This window comes from Lolium perenne, chromosome 2 (assembly GCF_019359855.2).
Source record: "Lolium perenne isolate Kyuss_39 chromosome 2, Kyuss_2.0, whole genome shotgun sequence".
NCBI classification, from domain to species: Eukaryota; Viridiplantae; Streptophyta; class Magnoliopsida; order Poales; family Poaceae; genus Lolium; species Lolium perenne.
The window spans coordinates 13013363-13033391 of record NC_067245.2 but is presented as its reverse complement, the minus strand read 5'-3'; the positions used below and the strand labels follow the sequence as shown (position 1 = coordinate 13033391).

The following is a 20029-nucleotide window of genomic DNA, read 5'->3' as shown; positions in this document are numbered from 1 at the left end:
CCATATTTCTTTCTCTCTTTGCGAAAAAAGGGCAAGCTATGTGCACTAGTATTAGGTAGTTCGATAGAAGGGTAAATTAGATTTATGTTAATGTGGTCTTGAAAGATTTAAAGATTCAACTAATAGTCTTTTCAAGAGAAGACATCCCACAGCTTTCTACTGCTCAAAACTAGACACATGGATGCTTGCAAATGGATTCATATGGATGAAAATATCAACATTTTTTCAGAACTTGATTGTATGTACAAGTTGTCCACTTGACATGAACATAGTATCTTTGCCTCAAATATTTGTTTTTTTTTGCATTGGTTAATTCAAATACCACGTATTTGATTACATATTCAAGTGGGAAATGGATGTATAGTAGACTAATATACTAATGAATACCACGAGACAGATTAAGAAACAAAAAACTGAATTTTTTAGCCAACACAATAACACATAAAGCAGATGATTCAATATAATAAGTATAGTAGTGCGCTTGAGGTACTTATTTGTTGATGGCAATATTTATGTAGCAACATATGTTCTGATGTCATGGGGTTAATTTATGTATATCCTCAGTAATACGAGAACGTATTAATAGAGCTAGCCCAGATGGAAGAACCCAAAGAAGAGAATATTCGCAACATATGTACAGATAGAAAATGTTACCATAGCTCCGATAATCGAGAAACTTACTGCTATATGATGTTCTCCCATTGCAGTTTATTTTCTCCCTTGGTGCTGATCCTCTAGGTTTTTTAAAAAATGTAGGTGTTTTAGCATCCTTCCAATTGTTTGTTAGTCTCTTGTGCAAATACTCATGCTGCAAAATAATTAGGTGAATATATGCAATATATATAGTATCAAATATCTGTACGCAAAATAATTTCATTGAGAAAAAATGGAAACCTTATTAATGTTAAAGAAATCCGTTTGTTTGTAATTGTGTAAGAAACATAGGCAGTAAAACTGTGTTGTTGTTATAAACCAACACAAGTTTAATATGTATGGTTGAAAATAAGCAATACACGCTTAGTATCCTCTGGGCTTGTTTCAAGTTCAGCAAGCTCTTCAAAGTTATTGTGAAAGAATAGGCACACTAGCAATGCAAACAAACAATGTTCCATGCCCAGTTAGTCTAATACATACATGTCAGTCCTTATAAGGAAAACGTAACTATAGGAAGAAGCACCATGGTAAGCAAAATTACTAGTATAATATAGAATGGAATGTCAATTACCAGATCAGCAGATTTTTCAAAAGAGTACAAGTCATGAACACTTGTATTTTGAATAAACTGGCGTTTTGTGACTTTTCCGGTTTCAAGATAGCGAAGTGCCGACCTCCGAGTACGAAAGACATATTGGCTAACAGGATCCGTGTAGTACTGCGCACAATTTTTAGTAATGATTAGAATGTCAAACAAAATTCAACCAAAACACAATGATTTTTGTTTTCACTTTGTGTTTACCATATCTGTCCTTATTCCGTACTTTGTTTTTCTGTATGCTATTTCTTTGACCCATCCTTGGGGCAACAGAGATGGGTTGAATTCCAGCAAGGCTAGAAGCTACAATATAAGGATACAAATTAGTCTCAGAATGTCAAATCATTAGCAGAGATAATGAAAAGTAAGAAATACATTATCTTGAGAGTTCATGTCGCATTGTCCATCTGTATTGCACTCAGTGATCTTCATTTCCTTAACATAGAGTAGTACATCTTCTTTAGAGAATAAACGTACTCCCATTGCAGGGTGAACATAAAACTGCGAAAAATATGCACACAATATTATATACTGATCAAAATTGATGTATGGTGCCAGTAAATTTTATTGTTGACTTTTGGCCTTAGCCTTTTCCATGGCATGCATGTATATATGTTGTCTTTCTCATATAGCCCATGATTGTTAGCCTAATAAACATGTAACGCTTACTTAATTTCACATAAATTCATCTACACTTATAATGTTATCTCACATGGAGAAAGCTCCAAGAACCAGGGAAAAGTCCGGTTTGAACATGGGTGCATGTGAACCCTAGTTGGAAATGTATTTTCTAAATGTTAAAAAAATTTGAAATAAAAATATCCGGGTACGTACGCATGTTTCATGTATGCGTAGAAAGTTTTCGCGGAGAAACCACTTTTTTATTTCAGAATCTAAAAAAGACAAAATACGTCACATATATACTGCTATATAGCCCGGCAAAATTTCACTTTTTTGCCGAGACAAAATAAAAAGTTTTTTCGTCACGAAACTCATGTCCAGGGCACATATTTGAGATCATCTGGGAAATCATTTTGTGTTTCGATTTTTAAAACATGTTTTGATATCACAAACGGAACTTTTTAAAATATGGGTTCACATTCCCCCATGTTCTATATATGCACACTCAATGAACCCAGGCCCGGTCCTGAGATTTCGAGGGCTCGGGGTGAAACTAGAAATTGGGCCCCTTAGTACAAATATTAAAGTGATTTTAGGTGTATATAAAATGTTACGAAAAGGAATGTTGACGACAAATAACTTCTATGTATTGTCTTAATTTTTGTTTTTGAATATTTTGGGATTTGAAGACACTTATGATTACCTTGGATGGATCACTTGGCTTCTCGCATCTTGGCGTGGCCGCGTAAAGGTCGGCGATAGGATTTCAAATTTTAAATAGGAGTCATGGAATAATGTTGAATTGAAAATGAGTCATCTCCGCTCTTGTCCAAGAAATAGCCAAACCACGCCGCGACCCGTAGGTAAATATACCCTGATCTGAAGCGATGTACCATGGCTGGCACTTTTTGCACAACAGTAGGGTTGGACGTGCTTTGTTGCCATTGACCGTATCCAAAAATTAAAAAGTAATGAGACATCTGAGCAATCAGAGCTCGATGGAACCAAAAGAAAAGATGTATCAATAGTATGCAGCATGCCTGGGTCGGCTTTGTAGCTGTGGTTTAGCCCACCGGTTTTATCCCACTTTAGGGTAAACTAGGACATATGCCCGCGCGTTGCCGCGGATTGATTTTCACATAAAATTATTTCATAGTAACACAACTACCATCAAAATATCTCAGAATATGTTTTTATAATCAATCGTGCGTAATACTAAAACTGCCACCTGCTAGCCTGTTGATATAGTTGAAGCTTGTACGTCAATTTCTCAGACCAAGAGAAGTGGAGGGTGGCTTCAAACAAAAGGCAATACTGCAAAGATTCAGCTAGCTAGCAAACCCGGAACAGCCAGCCTCTAAACAACATTAGTGTTCAGCTTATATGATTAAACATCAATTTTACCTGAATTTTCACTGCTCCTATAGCTGTTGGTGTTCATAGTCGGAGAAGACGCCAGAACCCAAAATGACTTCAATCAATTGGGCATGGAACCTAGAGAGAGAGCGCAACACACAAAGGATTAAGCACACTCGATGTGTCTGACCTCGCCCACTGGTAGTCCGTCGAACTGGCTGCCATCTACGGGAACACAGACACGGAGCTGCGCTCCTTCGATGGCCTCGCCTGAGTCCCCTCCACCCTGCTTCTTCTCGTACCTCGTCGATTGGGAGTCCGTAGGGCTGGCATCTCCTCGCATAAGCCAGGTTCTTCCACGCGGCGAAAATCATGACGAACTCTGCCCATCGCCCGCTCCACTCTATGTGAATCTTCCATCCCCAAATCCATCACCTTATTCCGCCACTTCCACCAGAAATCGCCGCCGCCGGCGCAACTCCTGTCTCACTCGTGCTTTGTGCCCCGCCTCGGTTAAGGAGGAGACCGATTTTGAGAAGGTCACTGCGGAGATCTGGGCTTGCCGCGCGCGAGGCGCTGTTCTCGTCTCAGTAAAAGGAGGAGAGACGGATTCTGAGAAGGAACTTGACGCTGATCTGGAGCAGGATGGTCGCCTCAGGGCGTCTTTCCGGCTGGCGCGCCGTCCGTCGCCTCTGCTCGGAGGATAAAGGAGCGAGGGGATCGAGTGGAGGTCAGGCCGTCAGGCGTGTTGGACTTAGACCAGGGTTGACGAACCAAGCCAATCAAGCGAATCGTTATTTCCTTTGTGCGGTGGCAGCCACCGTAATTACCACTGAAAATTGGAGGCAATGTAAAAACGGACGAAAAAATAGGGGAGAAACCTTCCTTCCTTTATTAGTAGGTATAGATAAAGCCCAGTCTAACCAACGAAAAAAATGGCCCAAGTAGAAGGTAACGCTTCATTGTTTGTCTTCCTTCGTCTTGCTGAAATACGACCTTCAGACCGGCTCTAATGGCGCCACCACATCAGATTCTCTGCCGCTGAAGCCTGGAGGCCAGGTAGCTGGGGCCCCCTTTGCATCTGGGGCCCGGGGCGGCCGCCCCTCCCCCCCCCCGCGGGCCGGCCCTGCATGAACCAGTGGCAATCATCCATCGCCTTAGTAGGCAATTATAGATAATAAGTATGACTTGAGTTAGGAGTCTACCAGAGAGATGATTCGGTTTGATTGCAAACTTTTCCCGGAGTTTCACTCTGTACACTAATTAAACCATGCTTACCATCAAAGATGAGTTTAATATTTTTTGCTATGAGATGATAAAAATCCAATAAATGGATTAGATACTCACGCAAACAAATAAGTAGTTATGAAGATATGTATATTACAAAAAAATACTTATGATGAATACTCTAATGATACTATACATTGGCACCTTATGAAACAAACTTGTTGGACCCTAAGAGCATCACTAGCAGTACCCTTAAAAACGCCGAACACTTATAATAACCCTTTTTACGGTTTTGAGCCTATAAATGGCGCAGACCAGTACCCTCAAATCTTCAAACCTGTAAACTTTTCTTAGGGTTTGGCTCAGATCTGAGGCTCAACCTGTACTAGTGGGGGTTGGGAGGCCAAACTATAGGCCACCCGTACTTTCCCTTTGCTTTGTGCGCGTCTGAAATTTCACCTCCTCCTTCTTCGACACACCGCCGCTGCTCCGCCGACTGCCACAGCTCCGCCGATGCGCTCCATGGAGCATCCCCCGCCTCCGCCGACCCGCGTAGCCGCCGCTGCTCCGCCGATCGCCGCGGACCCTACCATGGGAGCTACCCCGACCAACGCCGATGTCGTGGCGATGGTCTCCACGACCCAAGTTAGGCAGAAGAGGCGGAGGGCGGGCACCCACCCGGTAGCCACGACGGCGACTGCTGCGCCGGCGGTGCCCCCTGTCCCTGTGCTGAAGCCGTCCCGTCACCGCCCCAAACCATCGTTGGTGCCAAAATGGAGTCTGCGCCTCCGGATCCCAATGTTGCGGGCGCGAATGACGTGTTTGACGATATGTCAGTCCCCACGTCTTCGTACTTGGGCTTGCTCATCGAGCGGAGGTGAACATTGGGGCTCCTCCCCTTGATTCATTCGGCTTCCACGGTGACGAGGAGGAGGCGGACGATGATGAGGAGGCACACAATGAAGATGTTACCAAGATCGAGGAGGGAGTGTTCGAAGTGATTCAAGAGGATACGGGTTCTCAAAGGCCCACAGTCCACTCGTTGAACTACACCGAGCTAGAAGATGTCCTTTTGGTTCGTGCTTAGTCGCAAGTGGGGTTGGATGCGGTAACCGACATGAATCAAACCGGGAAACTCTATTGGCAAAGCATTGAGGACAAGTATTGCAAGTTGAAACCCAAGACTGACATATTGATCGCTTCCATTCCGGTGGGCGTTGATGAAACCTGCTTGTGCTCGTTGGTGTGCGGATATGGACAAAGTGAGGTCGCAACCACCTAGTGGCTGCGTTGAGAGTGATTATGTGAGTACATTTAACATCTCATTTTTAGATCATGCTTAGTTGTTGATTGTGCTATGGTTTTGATTATGATATGCTTCCGTTTATGCTATGTTAAGAAACATTTGCCGACATGCGGTACAAGGACATGGCCGGTTCCGAGGGTAAATCCTTCCCATTTAAGCATTGTTGGGCATTGCTTCGAAATCTTAACATGTGGAAACTGAGGGATCAAGAAACCGCACCGAAGAAATCAGATATGTTAAAATGGATGATAGTGACGAAGAAGGAAGGAACCATGCCAAGCCGGAGGGAAATAAGAAGGCAAATGAAAGGATGAAGATGGAAGCGGAGGCAACAAGCTTGAGGGATAAGATTAAACAAATGACCAAGGCAAACGAGACATTGACAATAAAAACATTGGAGACAAAGCTCATTATCACTGAGAAGAAAGAGGTGAAACTTGCACAGTTGGAACCTCGGCGAGAAGATGCCGAGCGCAAGGCCGACTTGGAGGAGAGGATGATCAAGATCAAAGATGCCAAAGCATGGAAGGAGCTCATATCCGAGGAGAAGGAGCACATGATGATGTCAAGTAAGGACATGGATGAAGACCAAGTGACGTGGGGGGAATGAGACCAAGGCGGACATCATGGAGAGAAAGTGGCTACTGCATGTTGGTGGTGCGTCATCTACTCTCCAAGGTGAGTATCCTATGAGTGGTGGTGGCGATGGAGGTGTGGACAACTCCACCGATGCTTGATGTTTGCATGCGTTCTTGGTGGTGGTCGTGGTGCCGAGGTTCAACATTTTGGTGGTGGTGCCGAGGAGAAGGAGCATGTTATGATTATGCGATGTAAAACTATAAATCATGCACCATTTATACTCATTGCAAGTTTGTTTCACGGTTTATGGTGTTTTGCTAGTGATGCTCATTGTGTGTTGCTGTCATTTTGAGGGATGAAAACAGCGGGGCAGATCAGTGCCCTCAAACCCAACCCGTATAACAGAATATTTGTGCTTGATATGTGCCTGCAGTTTTCGGCCCTCAATATGCATTTTTCTCAACCTGTAAACAGGTTTTAAGGGTTCATGTTTTATGGGTACTGCTAGTGATGCTCTAATTACACGCCACATTCCAGGGCATGCATGTCCCACTGGAAATCACATGCTTGTCTTAAAAATTGCAAAGTTTTTAGTATGTGCATGTATATTAGGGCATGTCCAACCAATCGCGACGCTTTTCCAGACACTTACAAGAAAAATATCACAAAATGAAAAAAAGCATAGAAGTGCACATCCTCCCATCACTTGACGGTACACCACACACTACTAGGAAAAGGCCCATTGCCGGCGCACCTAAAACGCCCATTGCCGGCGCACCACGAGCCCGCCGGTGCGAACGCGCCGGTGATAAATGGACACTGCCGGCGCACCAGGTAGTGCGCCGGCGATATGTCAGCTACTGCCGGCGCACCACCCAAGCTTCGCCGGCAAAGAGTGTGTCCATGCATGAAACCATTAGTGAGCAGGTGCCCCTGCAATTTGCCTGAATACGGGTCAAACCATTTCCCTCGTTTGCATCTCCGGCACGGACACAATACCTCCGTGCGGTTATTTTCATACATGTCGATGATCGCGTGTTTCAGATATCTCATCACGATGCTTTCACTCATCTCGATAACCATTATCGCCTGCATGGTAAGATTACATAATTCATTAGAACCATGCATCCGTCGGTAGTTTTCACGGAAAATTTCGGCATGACCTTCCTACACGGTAGGACATAGGAGCGCCAGAAATGTGCCGAAACGAAAACTTGAAGAATCAACATTTCGGCGCAACGTTGGCAACTCATTTTCAACGCCAACACACACACAAGCACAAGCACAACATATATATATGCCACACACGAGAGCTTTTCTTCAAATGTCCAACATACATCGATTTCATTCCTTAATTTGTTCATTAATCACCTATTTGTTTGATATATTCGTCGATAAGATCGAGACGACGCGCCGCGACAATGGCGTATGGAAGCCGACTTTCTAGATCTAGATCTAGATTGAGCGGTCAATGCGGGATAGTAGATCTAGATCTACATAGGGGGATGTGGGAGATGCATGTAGGAAGGGAAGATTTGCTCAAAAAATATGATTTTGTTTGGTCAAATTGGTGAAATTGGGGATAGAAATGGGCAAAAATGAGCTGGGTTGGGAGAAGGCTCGGGTTTGTGTGGAGGAGTGGAGTGGTAGTAGTGGGGAGTGGTTGTTGAGCAGAAATAATCGCCCAGGTTATCGCGCGCACCTGGGCTAGTGCGCCGGCAGCACATACCCTTTCGGCTATATCACCTCGGGCCGTGCCCAAGAATCATTGCGGCGCACCGGCCCAGGGATGCGCCGGCAATAGCAAATTTTCCACCGGCGCACCACTGGGCCGGTGCGCCGGCAATGATTCTTGGGCCTGGCCCGAATCGGCCGGGGCCATGCCAGGAAATAGCGCCGGCGAGTCTTTCCCCGAGGTGCGCCGGCAGTAGTCCTTCATCGCCGGCGCGGCTGAAAAGTGGTGCGCCGGCAATCCTTTCCACCGGCGCATGTCCAAGGTGGTGCGCCGGCACCACTTGCCTCCACCTATAGGCTTTTCCCTAGTAGTGACATGAGAAACTTCCCGGTTGGTGGCACCTTTTGGCTTCATCGATTCACGTCGCATGGAGAAAATAGACCAATGGCATGTCCAACTTGGTTACAATAAGCTGGGACCACTCTTAATGCCATGGTGACCTTAAACTGACACAATGCATAAGATTATTTGGTCCTCAAGGTGGAGCCCACTAGCTAGAGTGCTCTTTTTCCTAACCGCCCTCACGTACGACCGTGCTCTAGAAAATCACAATTCATCTGATTTCTCTTCTTCTTAGAAAAAAAATCCCAATTCATTCAACTCCTCTTCTTCTTCCCTGCACCGTCTCCCTCTCGTCGTCTTTCTTGCAATTCCTCTTCTTATCTCCCCCTCTAGAAGAACTAGCTATGAAGATCGTGTCGCCATCAGCTGCAGTAGAGCTAAGTTCAGATCTGTGCGTGCCTGGTCATGGTCAGCTCGGTGCTAGGCGTGTGGCCATGTAAGGTGACCCCCCCCCCCCCCCCGGTCGTGGTTTGGGTATTCTATTCCTAATGACTACAATGACTAGGGTGCCACCAAATCAGGCATGCAGCCATGCATGGACCTCTCTCCATTGAGCATTTCTTTCTCATCACGCATACTTGCTTAGCGTCGGGTGTGGTGCTTTCTCGACATCGACCTTGGGGTCATGGAAGACCCTTGATCCGGGATCCCTCTGTTTTGTTTCGTGTCTTCATCCCTTGAAATCAGTCTACGGCACTTCCATGAGGTTGCTATAGAGAAATGACTCCTGTCACAAATCCGCATGCCAAGGAGAAAGGATAGAGAAATTGCCAATTTCTATTGCTTGTGTCCGGGTCGGGACCTTAAGAGTTTTTTTCCTTTGAACTCGCTCAATGTTTATGGATGACCTTGCGGCTACTTTTCACCCCATGTCCGACCGTTAGTTCCATATTGGACCGCCCAAAGTGCCAAACTTAATGGTCCATTGACTTGGATTAGACATTGGCGTCCAAGCTAAGTCTCCCACTCCCTCCTGATGCGCACATGATGTACATGGCCTTACTAGTTAACTTTATAAGGTTAGTTCGGGACATGATACGGTGAAGGTAAAAAATAATTACCTTGAACATCTTGTCCATATTCTCTCCCCCTGCTCTAATCTCAACAAACCATCCCTTTGGAAGCCATTCATGCGCCTTCTGCATATTATCACAGTAGCACAACCCATATATTGGTTATAGATATTGGTATAATACCAAAATACTTAATGACTTAACCCCACACTAAGAAAAACGTACAGGAAGCATGCTGCTACATGCAGCTTTCTCCTTAGATTGTATCCAGTGTTCATCCATCTCGGAGAAAAGGTAGTTCAGAACCTCCGCCTTCATCCTGAATTCGGACCTTGATATGGGAGAAACGAAATACTACAGAGAAAAATTAATCACATATCTCAAAATAAAATATAAAAACATAAAAGAAATCAATAGAGATGTTCAAGTGCTAAATCTTGTACTAGTATGCATCTAAGCATCTTCTTGTACATGATTGGTGTAGAACATACCTGGTAGAGGGCGCCGTCCTCACCATGTTTGACTTTCATGACCCAGCCATCGGGGAGCCAATCTGGTGTCTGCTCCATGTCTTCTTTCACGTTCTACTTGACATCCTCCGGTACTTTTTCTTCCATTCCTTCGTCTCTGATCAACAAGTTCCTCATTTGTACATAAATATCTGAAACTCTCGCCTTTCTTCTCTATATGAAAACCCGTCCTTCTATACTTTCAGATCTAAAATAGGCACGGGAAAAAGAAGTTTGTCAATGGTAGGTGGGTAGCTATTGACAGCTAGTACAACAGATAATCTCATTTAATGTGGTTATTTCTATTTGGGAGTGTCTCAAAATTGGAAGGGTGTGAACGATATATGGTTGTGGGATGCGGAAAATACTAGTTGTAGCATGTTAAAAGATTTTATTTGTGCTTCTTTCCAAAAATAAATATAGGAGTCTATGATTTGTATTCATCGGTTTAATAATGTGATCAAATAGAATTGTGCTAACTATTTATTCCCAACGTCATCATCACTAGACCGCACAAGGAAATGAATCGAACAAGGGAAAAAACTGAAATCGGCACCTATAGTGGTCTGTTAGGTGGTCAAACCGCCGGTTTTCACCCAAACCAAATGAAACTAGAGGCTGGTCCAACCGGTCAGAAGATTTCTATGCCCGCGAGGGGAAATGGAATGAGCGGGCGCTTTGACTTCCATGACCCAGCCATCGTGGAACCAATTTGGTGTCTGCTCCACATGCTCTTTCACGTTCTCCTTGAAACCCTTCGGTACTTTTGCTTCCATTACTTCGTCTGTGATTGACGATTCCTTCATTCCTACATAAATCTTTGCAAACTCTCGCCTTTCTTCTCTCTGTGAAAACCCATCCTTCTATATTTTCAGATCTGAAATGGATACAGGAAAAGGAAGTTTGTGAATGGTAGGTGGGTAGCTATTGACAACTAGTACAACAGATAATCTCATTTAATGTATTTATTTCTGTTTGGGATTGTCCCAAAATTGGAATGGTGTGAACGATATATGGTTGTGGGATGTGGAAAATACGAATTGTAGCACGTCAACAGATTTTATGTGTTTCTTTCCCAAAAATATATATAGGAGTCTATGATGTGTATTCATCGGTTTAATAATGTGATAAAATAGAATTGTGCTCATTATTTATTCTCTATGTGTACACATCATTATTAGACCGGACAAGGAAATGAACCGAACAAAGAAAGAACTGGAATCGGCAGCCCCACCGATCTGTTAGGCGGTCGAACCGGCTACTTGAAGCGGGTCCAACCGGTTAGAAGATATTTATATGCTCGCGAGCGGCAAAAAAATGAGCTGGCGCGAGGAGCCTAGGAATCGAACCTAGGTATGGAGGTTGAGTGCATGTGCTTCTCTTCTATGTGGCAACCACCTATTCCATTCTAAATTTGTGATTATTAAATGAAAGTTTACCTATTTTACATGATATTTATTTATTATATAAAAATAATAATTAAATTTTAATTACCAGCCAACTATTGAAATGAGTGAACCATCGGTTAGTGAACCATGAATCGAGAGCCTCGCCAGTTCGGTCATCGATCCGATTTTTTAAACTATGGTTGTACCTGCAGAATTATGATAGTAGCAGATGTATGCCTAACTTACATCATTCATGCAAATACAATACTATATCTCAATTATATTGCACATATGAATATATGATACATCGTATGTATACATACATTTGCGACAAATACACAAATGAAGTTAAACATACACAAAAGAAGAAAATTTATAGTATCTCTTGGTTACATCTTTGTCTCCATGAGGAAAGGAAGGCAAACATTTATTTCTAGTTGACGAGGGAATACCGGGGTGCAATCTAGTCGCTACCTCGAGGAGCCTCCTAGCCAAGGCCCAACACAACGCAGAAGACCTGTCGATCCAGCAAGATCATCGTGGAGAACAAGCAAAGGAATCAATGGCGTGGTGGTCGATTAGGCTTTCAATGACCCGCTCGAATAATTTAAAACCCTAGACCAAGTCATCTGTATAAGGTTTGGTCAGGATCACGCAGACCAGACATTCATTAATCCTTTTAGCCTCCATAGCTTCCATCTACACCTCCAACAATACTGTAATTATATAAGCAACAATAGAATCAAGTAAGAGTAGGTCTTTACTCCACCGAGAGGGGCGAAACCTGGGTAGCCGAGCAATATATATCAGGCTATTTTTAAGAGAAATGAACACGTCACCTAGTGTTTGTTCATTCTACATATACGAAAATGCTATTCTGATCACGAGCACAAATGGTCTCGTTTTCTAGACCACTCGTTCCTCTCAGATAGGTGGTACTTGAGTTGTATTCATCATTGCATATTGATTTTAAAAGATGGGGTCTGCAGCACCGGGGCCCACCTCTACTCCTATATTTATTGTTCTGCTATAGTCGGTACAGAAGGGAGAAAACACGGTGCTGCTGGCCTTTTTCTTTCAACGGCGTACACCTCCGATAGGTAGTGCAGCTGTAGCTGCTGCGAATGTGCTCCTCGGTCAGTCCGTGAGCGTCGGCAGCCCACGCCTTGAAGCAGCAGGGCCTCCCTCCACCGTCACAAGGCCCGGGCCACCACTGCATCAATCACCGTGTTGAGGATCTCCGGCTCCATCAACAGCCGCTCCACGCTGCTGGCGGCACCATGTCCTACAAGGCATCGAACGCCGCTGAATAGAAGTCGAAGTCCAAGGCCGCCGAAGCCAGCAGGTCGTCAAACGAACCCACCTCAAGGTCAAGGACCCGAGATCTCGCCGTGTTGTAAGAGCTCGTGGAGGAACAGCACACTGTTGACAGCCAGCGTCTCGACCAAGCCCAACTCAAGGCTAGTGGCTGGGTCGGCTGCGAGCTGGGCATGCAAAGAAGTAGCAGCTGGAGGTTGAGGGAGCTGGCTAGGCGCAGAGATGGTCGCTGGTGCGGAGGAGCATGTCATGGTTAGGGCCGGCGTCGATGATTCTGGCGTCGGTCGGGCCAAGGTTGCTCTTGGCGCTGTCGCGCGCAGATGTCTCGGAGTGGAAGCTTGGAAATTCTTCGTCCGGGCTAGTACAAGGCGAGACTGAAAGTGAGCTTGCTTGAGTAGCTCGTGCCCCAGGCAAAGTTAGCTTATAGAATGAGCTAGCGTAGCTAGCAACTGCATGGGCATCGCATCCATCAAGAGCGATTCTATAGACAAAAGCTTGGCGAGGCGGCCATCGGTGCGTACGGTGGCAGGGCAGGGACATCGTCGGGCTCGGGGTGGGTCGGTCATGGCATGAGCAACAACAGTAGGTCGTGGGCGCAACACATGGCCATCTGTACCATAGGTCCAGCTGCACTTACACCGTCACAAAGGTCCCTCGCACTAACCGTCAAATCTGCCCACCGTACTCCGCTGGCAGAGACTACTCCCATACGGTTTTGCAATCCATATTTCAAATAAAGAATTGCATGGGTCCACAGCTCTAGACAAAATGAATGGTCCACAAAACGAGCTCATGTGTGCCCGTGAGCAGAAATGCCTCCCCCCTACATATACTGTTTTCTTCGGTGAGAACGACATGTTCCCCGCCGTGCGTACGTTCATGTTTTGTGCGCAGAAATCAGCTGCTTCGTCCAGGGTTTGGTGTGCTAAATAAAGCTGAAATGTAGGTGTACCTTCCAACGGAGATCTCCCAACACACTCCGATTATATAGTGGCAACCACCCTCACCAACAAAGCCAAAGCGCTTGCACCTCCTGACGCCTGACCACCTAAGACAGCAACGGCGGCACATTACATATCCTCATCATCTACCCAACACCAACTCTTACTCGATCCTGGAAGCTGCCGTTCACGAACCACACCATGAGCTATCTCCTCTCATACATCTCCAAGATGATGTGCATCAAGATACCATCGTCCTCGTCGGAGGCAAAGCGGCTCGAGGACAGCGGCGGCGGCGAGTGCTGCGTGTGCCTGTCGAGGATCCGGGCCGGCGAGGCCACGCGGCGGCTGCAGCCCTGCCGGCACGCGTTCCACCGCGACTGCGTCGACCGGTGGCTCGCGCTGTGCAAGCGCACCTGCCCGCTCTGCCGGGTGCAAGTACTCCCCGATGCTAACAGGCCAGCTGCGGCGGCAAAGCACGCCGGCGGCGACCAGCTCGCCGACGACCTCGTCATCTGGTTCTCCACCATGCTCGTCCCAGGATTCTGATACGTGAAATTAAACTGTCTCTTCTGCCTTCCTCGCGCGCGTTTTCTTCTTTCGTCACGATCGATCGATGACATAGAGGTCTTACTGTGTCTTAATTAGATAGCGAATGCTTGTACGTACGTACTTCCGCCTCCTTTTGCCAATGGATTATTGCGGGTAGTTTTGTACTCAAAATTTAAGAAATGTGGGTGTAAATAACAAGCTTGATCTTCTATTATTATTTTCAATACATGTGCAGTGCATGCTATATTCAACACTGTAAAGTTGGACATCCCGCGGTACGCGCGTTATATATATCTTGTACAGGGAAAAAAAATTCCACGTTCTTCAATTTTCGGTGTTATTATTATATGTCTGTAAAGTTGGACACCACTCCGAAATTTTAGGTGGTGCGCCAACAATCTGGAGCATGAAAAAGAGTAGTTAGCACTGCACCGACCTTGCGGCTGGACAAGTCAATCAATTTTGAAATTTCTTACTACTTAATTTGTTTGAAATACCTCAGAAACCTGAATACTCATATTTTTATTTTTTTCATGAAGAATATATATCGTATATATTGAATTTTCCACTAACACTTAGAGAAATAACCTAGCATTTTGGAAATACATTACTGTGTTTGAAAGAAAGATAAAAATTCTTTTGGCTGATAACATATACATTTTTGTTGATGTTTTTTGATTAAAAATAACACTGTTTTTTAGGGATCCATATCATTTTTTTATAAAATACATAAATAAGTCAATAGGGTTCTTGATTGCTCTTTTCGTACAATTATTATTATATCAAGTTTTGTGATTTTCTAATAAATAGATGAAAACATACGATGACCAAAATTCTCCATACAAAAGGTTTATGTGCTCAGTATTGTCTAAAATTGGCGTGAGCAATTTATTGTTGAAAATCTTAAAGTTTAGTGATGTTTTTGCTTGAAATGCATGGCATTTCATTTGTACGTATTCATAAGATGAATCATCAAAGGCTTTTCTCGTACTTGTCATTTTTGTGTTTAAGCAATTTATTAAAATGGCTGAACATTTCATGTGGTAAACTCAAATATCTGTGTAGACATAATTTTGTTGACACGTTAGATGAATATGATTTAAAAATAATGTAATATATGAAGTGAGCCTACCTCACTTCCATGCAGAAGTGGACGCACAACTAGCTACCGAGGTTCAAGTTTTCACAAAAGCAGGTTAGCATTCCTTAAAAACATGCTCTCCCTTTGATCCATAATGCCTGTCACTGTTTCGAATTTATCTAGACACATTTTAGTTTTTCAGTTCACTCGTTTCAGTGGTAAGTAATATTGTCGGAGGGTGTAATATTTTTTTTTCAGGAACCATATTATTTGTTTTGGTACCATTTTTTTTTTGAAAAGGAAGTACTGAACTCATAGAAACATCTTTAGTGAGATATTTGAATATTTTTAATAAAGACATGAACACATCGCAATTGCAAAAATTCTTCACACAAAGAAATTTAGAATTCTTCATTTTGTTGAACATTAGCGATGACATATTTCTATATGTTGAAATTTGATAAAATTCAGTGCATACTTCAATACATGGACCCTTTTTTACAAACATAAATACTTATTAATAAGGTGAAACAAAATAAAAGGCTTTGCTTACACTTAATCTTTTTTAAATTGAAGCAATTTCGTAAAACCCTGAACATTTTATTTGACACACAAAAATTTTGCGGAGAAACATGAATATTTTATTATAGGCTGAAATCTTACTTGTTTTGCTAGAAATTCTATCATATTAGTTTAATATGGCTTAATTTTTCTCTTTATAATTATGAATACATCTCCTCTTGTGTTTCTGATCTCTCGTTCTGATCTCTCCTCTCGTTCGGACTTTGGTTGGTTTGGCGAGTGCATGAATTTTGAAAAGGGTAGTACTAAGCCGGCCGTTAGCCACTACTCTCTCTGCTTCATACTACTTTGCATATAAGGATTGGTCAAAGTCAAACTTTTCAGAGTTTGACCAATTAGATGTAAAAATGTATTATTATTCAGAAAATCAAAATAATATCATTATTACCGTAATGAATGTACTATCATATCATTTACACTTGATTTTATATATCTTGATACTTGATCATGATTAGTTGGTCAGAGATTAAAAAGGTTGACTTTGACCAAAGCTTATATGCAGACTTATATGGAACTGAGGGAGTATTCCGAAGTTCAAATTCTGTCTTTGAAACATCTTTGTAGTCTAAACCCATCAGCCTAGACAATTTTTGCTACTGCTCACTCAAAAAGATGTCTACTGCCAAATCAGCTATCTTCATGTTCCGTAAATACAATAGGGAGGAAGCAGAATAGATTCCATTAGCTGTGTACTGCCAAATCAAGCAATCTTCAGGCTGTATAAACACAAGGCTATTGTTCTAGCCATAACTTCTAATTCATGCCACGGATCCATCATGAGAGGGAAAAGGTCCTTTTAAAAGGTGATTTTCAGTTGCTCCCCATTCCATATACACTCTATTGGGCCGAGTTAGGTTACACACTAGAAATGAAGAGCCCAAATCAAGCTACATTAGAAATGAAGTATTGAAGTGCGGTTGGCGCGAGAAACTGAAACAACCTGCAGGTGGACTGCACGTCTGTATCTACAGCTAGATGGGGAAATGCAGCTGGTGTCGTATTTGCAGTACTAATTCAAAGTGTGCCAGTTCCAATGTATCCTATCGCTTTACAATTCGGCCGTTAGCCGCCGGCCATTTTTAGGATCTGTCCAAAACAAATGGATGAGAGAACCTTCCGGACGGGCCGATCGAGGAGCAATTGGCATCTTTTCTTGCAACAAGGCAGTTTAGTTTAACACTTGTGTTCGGTTGGATCCAATCCAACAAACAATAAGATTAGCAAGTTCCAGCACTAGCAGCCTTATATAATACCCCCACCACTGGCAAGCTCGATCAACATACGAGCAAGGAAGGCAAGGCAATGCAAGCAAGTTTAGAAGCAGAGCAGAAGTAGCTAGTGACTACATATGGAGGTGGAGGCGCCGTGCAGTGGCGGCGCAGGTGAGAGCAGGTGGTCGCAGCTTGGATCGTCGCTCGCAGTCCGCAACGTGCAGGCCTTAGCGGCGTCCGGCCCCGACGAGCTCAGCGCCGACGCGATTCAACGGTACATCCAGCCGGACATCGATGCGCACGCCGTTCTCGCCGAGCATTCCGGCCAGGTTCCGGTGATCGATCTACGCAAGCTCCTGGACGCCGAGACCCTGGAAGCGGAGGCCGCCAAGCTTAAGTTTGCGTGCGAGGAGTGGGGCTTCTTTCAGGTAACTTCAGTGACCGCCGACAGATTTGATGACACAAAACAACAGCATTTTCCTGACAAAAAGAAGCAACAACAGCATTTCCTGAACACTACCGTTTCGTCCAATTTTTGCGATCGATTTGCAGGTCGTGAATCATGGAGTGCCAGACGAGGTCATCGCCAATATAAAGAACAACATTCACAGGTTCTTCGAGCTTCCCCTGGACGTGAAGAACGCCTACGCGCAGCGCCCAGGAGATATCCAAGGCTATGGCCAAGCCTTTATCCTCTCCCACGATCAGAAGCTTGACTGGGCTGACATGTTTGGGATCTTCACCCAGCCATCTCAGGCCCGTGATATGAGTTACTGGCCGAGTCAGCCTGGCACATTCAGGTTTGCTAGCTAGAGTGCCTGTGTGTATTCTTTGCACTACGAAAGCTTACTCGTCTTATACTTTATACCAACACATAGGTTTGGGAATTGGAAGGGTACCTAGCTAGTATTTCATCGTGCACCTACATCTGACATTGACCAAATTTTTTTATTTCTATGATGCCAGGAATTCCATCGAAGAATACTCTTCCCAATTAATGAAACTATCTCATTCTATTGTCACATTCATTGCCAAAACACTAGATTTTGGTCCTGAATTGATGGCGGACAAAAATGTTGGCCAATTTCTAAGGATGAACTACTACCCTCCATGCACGTCAACACCAGAAAAGGTTTTAGGTTTCTCACCACATTCAGATGGATCTTTTATAACTATACTACTAGAAGTTAATTCGGTTCAAGGGCTACAAATTAGAAGACACGGAGCATGGGTCCCAGTGAAACCACATCGTGATGCGTTATTGGTGAATGTCGGTGACTTTCTTGAGGTAGGTCTCTATTTTGTTTGTAGAGCCAAGTTAAGTTTCTAGTGCAAATATATATTCATAAATTATATTTGTTTCGAGCATTATCTTGCGTGGTTACAGAAATAAGCTGAATTGGGGTGAGATAATATTGAATAGGGGACACTACTTTTGTAAATTACTTTATGTACTGCTTTTATCAGAGATATGACACAGCAACAAACATCCCACTCAGATGCCTTATGGGGATGCCTATACATATTATGATAGTCTTGGGTTCAACAGATCCAAATATTTCAGCAGGCTCCACCCCGAGCAATAGTTGAGGGGTGTTGAAGGAGGTGTTTCCTAAACAATACGATTAGAAAACAATACTGCTCAAAACATTTTGATCTTTAGATCAATGCTGAATTTGGTATTTTGTTTTCTAATTTTTACTACTTGTTGTTCATAGATTATGTCGAATGGGAGGTACAAGAGCATTGAGCATAGGGTCACTATAAATGCCAATAAGGAGAGGCTATCCATATCAGCATTTCACGTCCCAAAGTATGATGGGATAGTTTCACCGGTTCCGGGAAGTATACAAGAGGAGGTGTTATACAAGACAATGACAGTAGAAGAGTATGCAAGACTTTATATGTCAAATAAACCTGATGGAAAGAGCAACCTGGATTATGCAAAGTTGTCTTTAATATAAGGATTCTTTACTATAGATTGTTCGTTCAAGATAAACATTCGTAAAGTAAAATTTTATGTTTGAGTGCAATTTATCTGTATCTATCATTGAGAATTTTCAAGGATAATTGTACTGGAAGTTTAATTTTTTACTTCAAGTGTTTGAGGCCCTGCAAATATAATGTTCCATTTGGTTTATTTGGTCTGTAGAAAAATAATTGCATCTTGTACTATATGAGGCCAAGATTCTCCTGTTCTAGGAAGGTTTCCTCGCTGTAACTTCTCATGATTTCTGCGTAGGGCCAACAGAAAATTACGCTAGGTTTCCATCATGGATTGAAAACTTCTTGTGTCATGTATATATTCTCTGTGTATGCTCTAATTTTCCTATAAATGTGATGTAGAAACTGTCGGTTCGTAGCATAGAAAATAAAATAATTCTACCGTAAGAACGAATAAAACCAAGATCCGATCTATGGAAAAGCCAATATCTAATCTATGAGATCGGAGCAACGAGATAGATAAGAAACTAACCCTCGAAGATCCAAAGTGTTAATGAGATCAGATCTCGTGGTTGATGAAGAAGTTCCTTCTGGTGCTACGATCGGGCAGGACTTCCGTACTTGGTCACACGTAGATGTAGACGATCATCTTCCCGTTCTAGCGAGCAGCGGATGTAGTAGATCCCCTCGGAATCCCAGCGGGCATTTTTGCCACACGATCTCTTCCAATATGGCATCCAAAACTTCCAAAGTTTGGTAAAGGACAATAATTTTTTTTTAAACATAAAGGAACCAAAAAAACATAAAATCCATAGCCTTAAGATCCATAGGAAAAACAAAGGAACCAACTACACCTCACAAAAATGCCTAGAAGCACCCGGAAATAAATAACACTCCCCACTATGAAGGGAACTTTCATTTCATTGATAGGGACATACATTAAGTCGCCAAACATGTTTGGAATTGATTCAAGGTTTATAGTTAAAGATTATGTCATGATTACACTGCCAAAAACCCAATAATGCTTTGACGGCGTCCTCTTCCTCACCAGTGCCGGTTCTGTCGTCTTCTAC

General features: G+C 43.4%; 2 protein-coding genes and 1 pseudogene across 2 annotated transcripts; 2 read left to right on the top strand and 1 right to left on the bottom strand.

Annotated features, from left to right (window-relative positions):
* Window positions 1-1137: 1137 nt before the first annotated feature.
* Window positions 1138-10078, bottom strand: LOC139835397 (uncharacterized; annotated as a pseudogene).
* Window positions 10079-13667: 3589 nt separating this feature from the next.
* Window positions 13668-14389, top strand: LOC127331213 (RING-H2 finger protein ATL66). Its single transcript, XM_051357286.2, has one exon. It carries the CDS (start codon window positions 13788-13790, stop codon window positions 14133-14135), a length of 348 nt encoding a protein of 115 aa, XP_051213246.1. The 5' UTR covers window positions 13668-13787; the 3' UTR covers window positions 14136-14389.
* Window positions 14390-14495: 106 nt separating this feature from the next.
* Window positions 14496-19187, top strand: LOC127331212 (2-oxoglutarate-dependent dioxygenase 11). Its single transcript, XM_051357285.1, has 4 exons — window positions 14496-17440; window positions 17565-17812; window positions 17979-18300; window positions 18731-19187. Exons 1-4 carry the CDS (start codon window positions 17150-17152, stop codon window positions 18974-18976), a joined length of 1107 nt encoding a protein of 368 aa, XP_051213245.1. The 5' UTR covers window positions 14496-17149; the 3' UTR covers window positions 18977-19187.
* The last annotated feature ends 842 nt before the right edge of the window (window positions 19188-20029 follow it).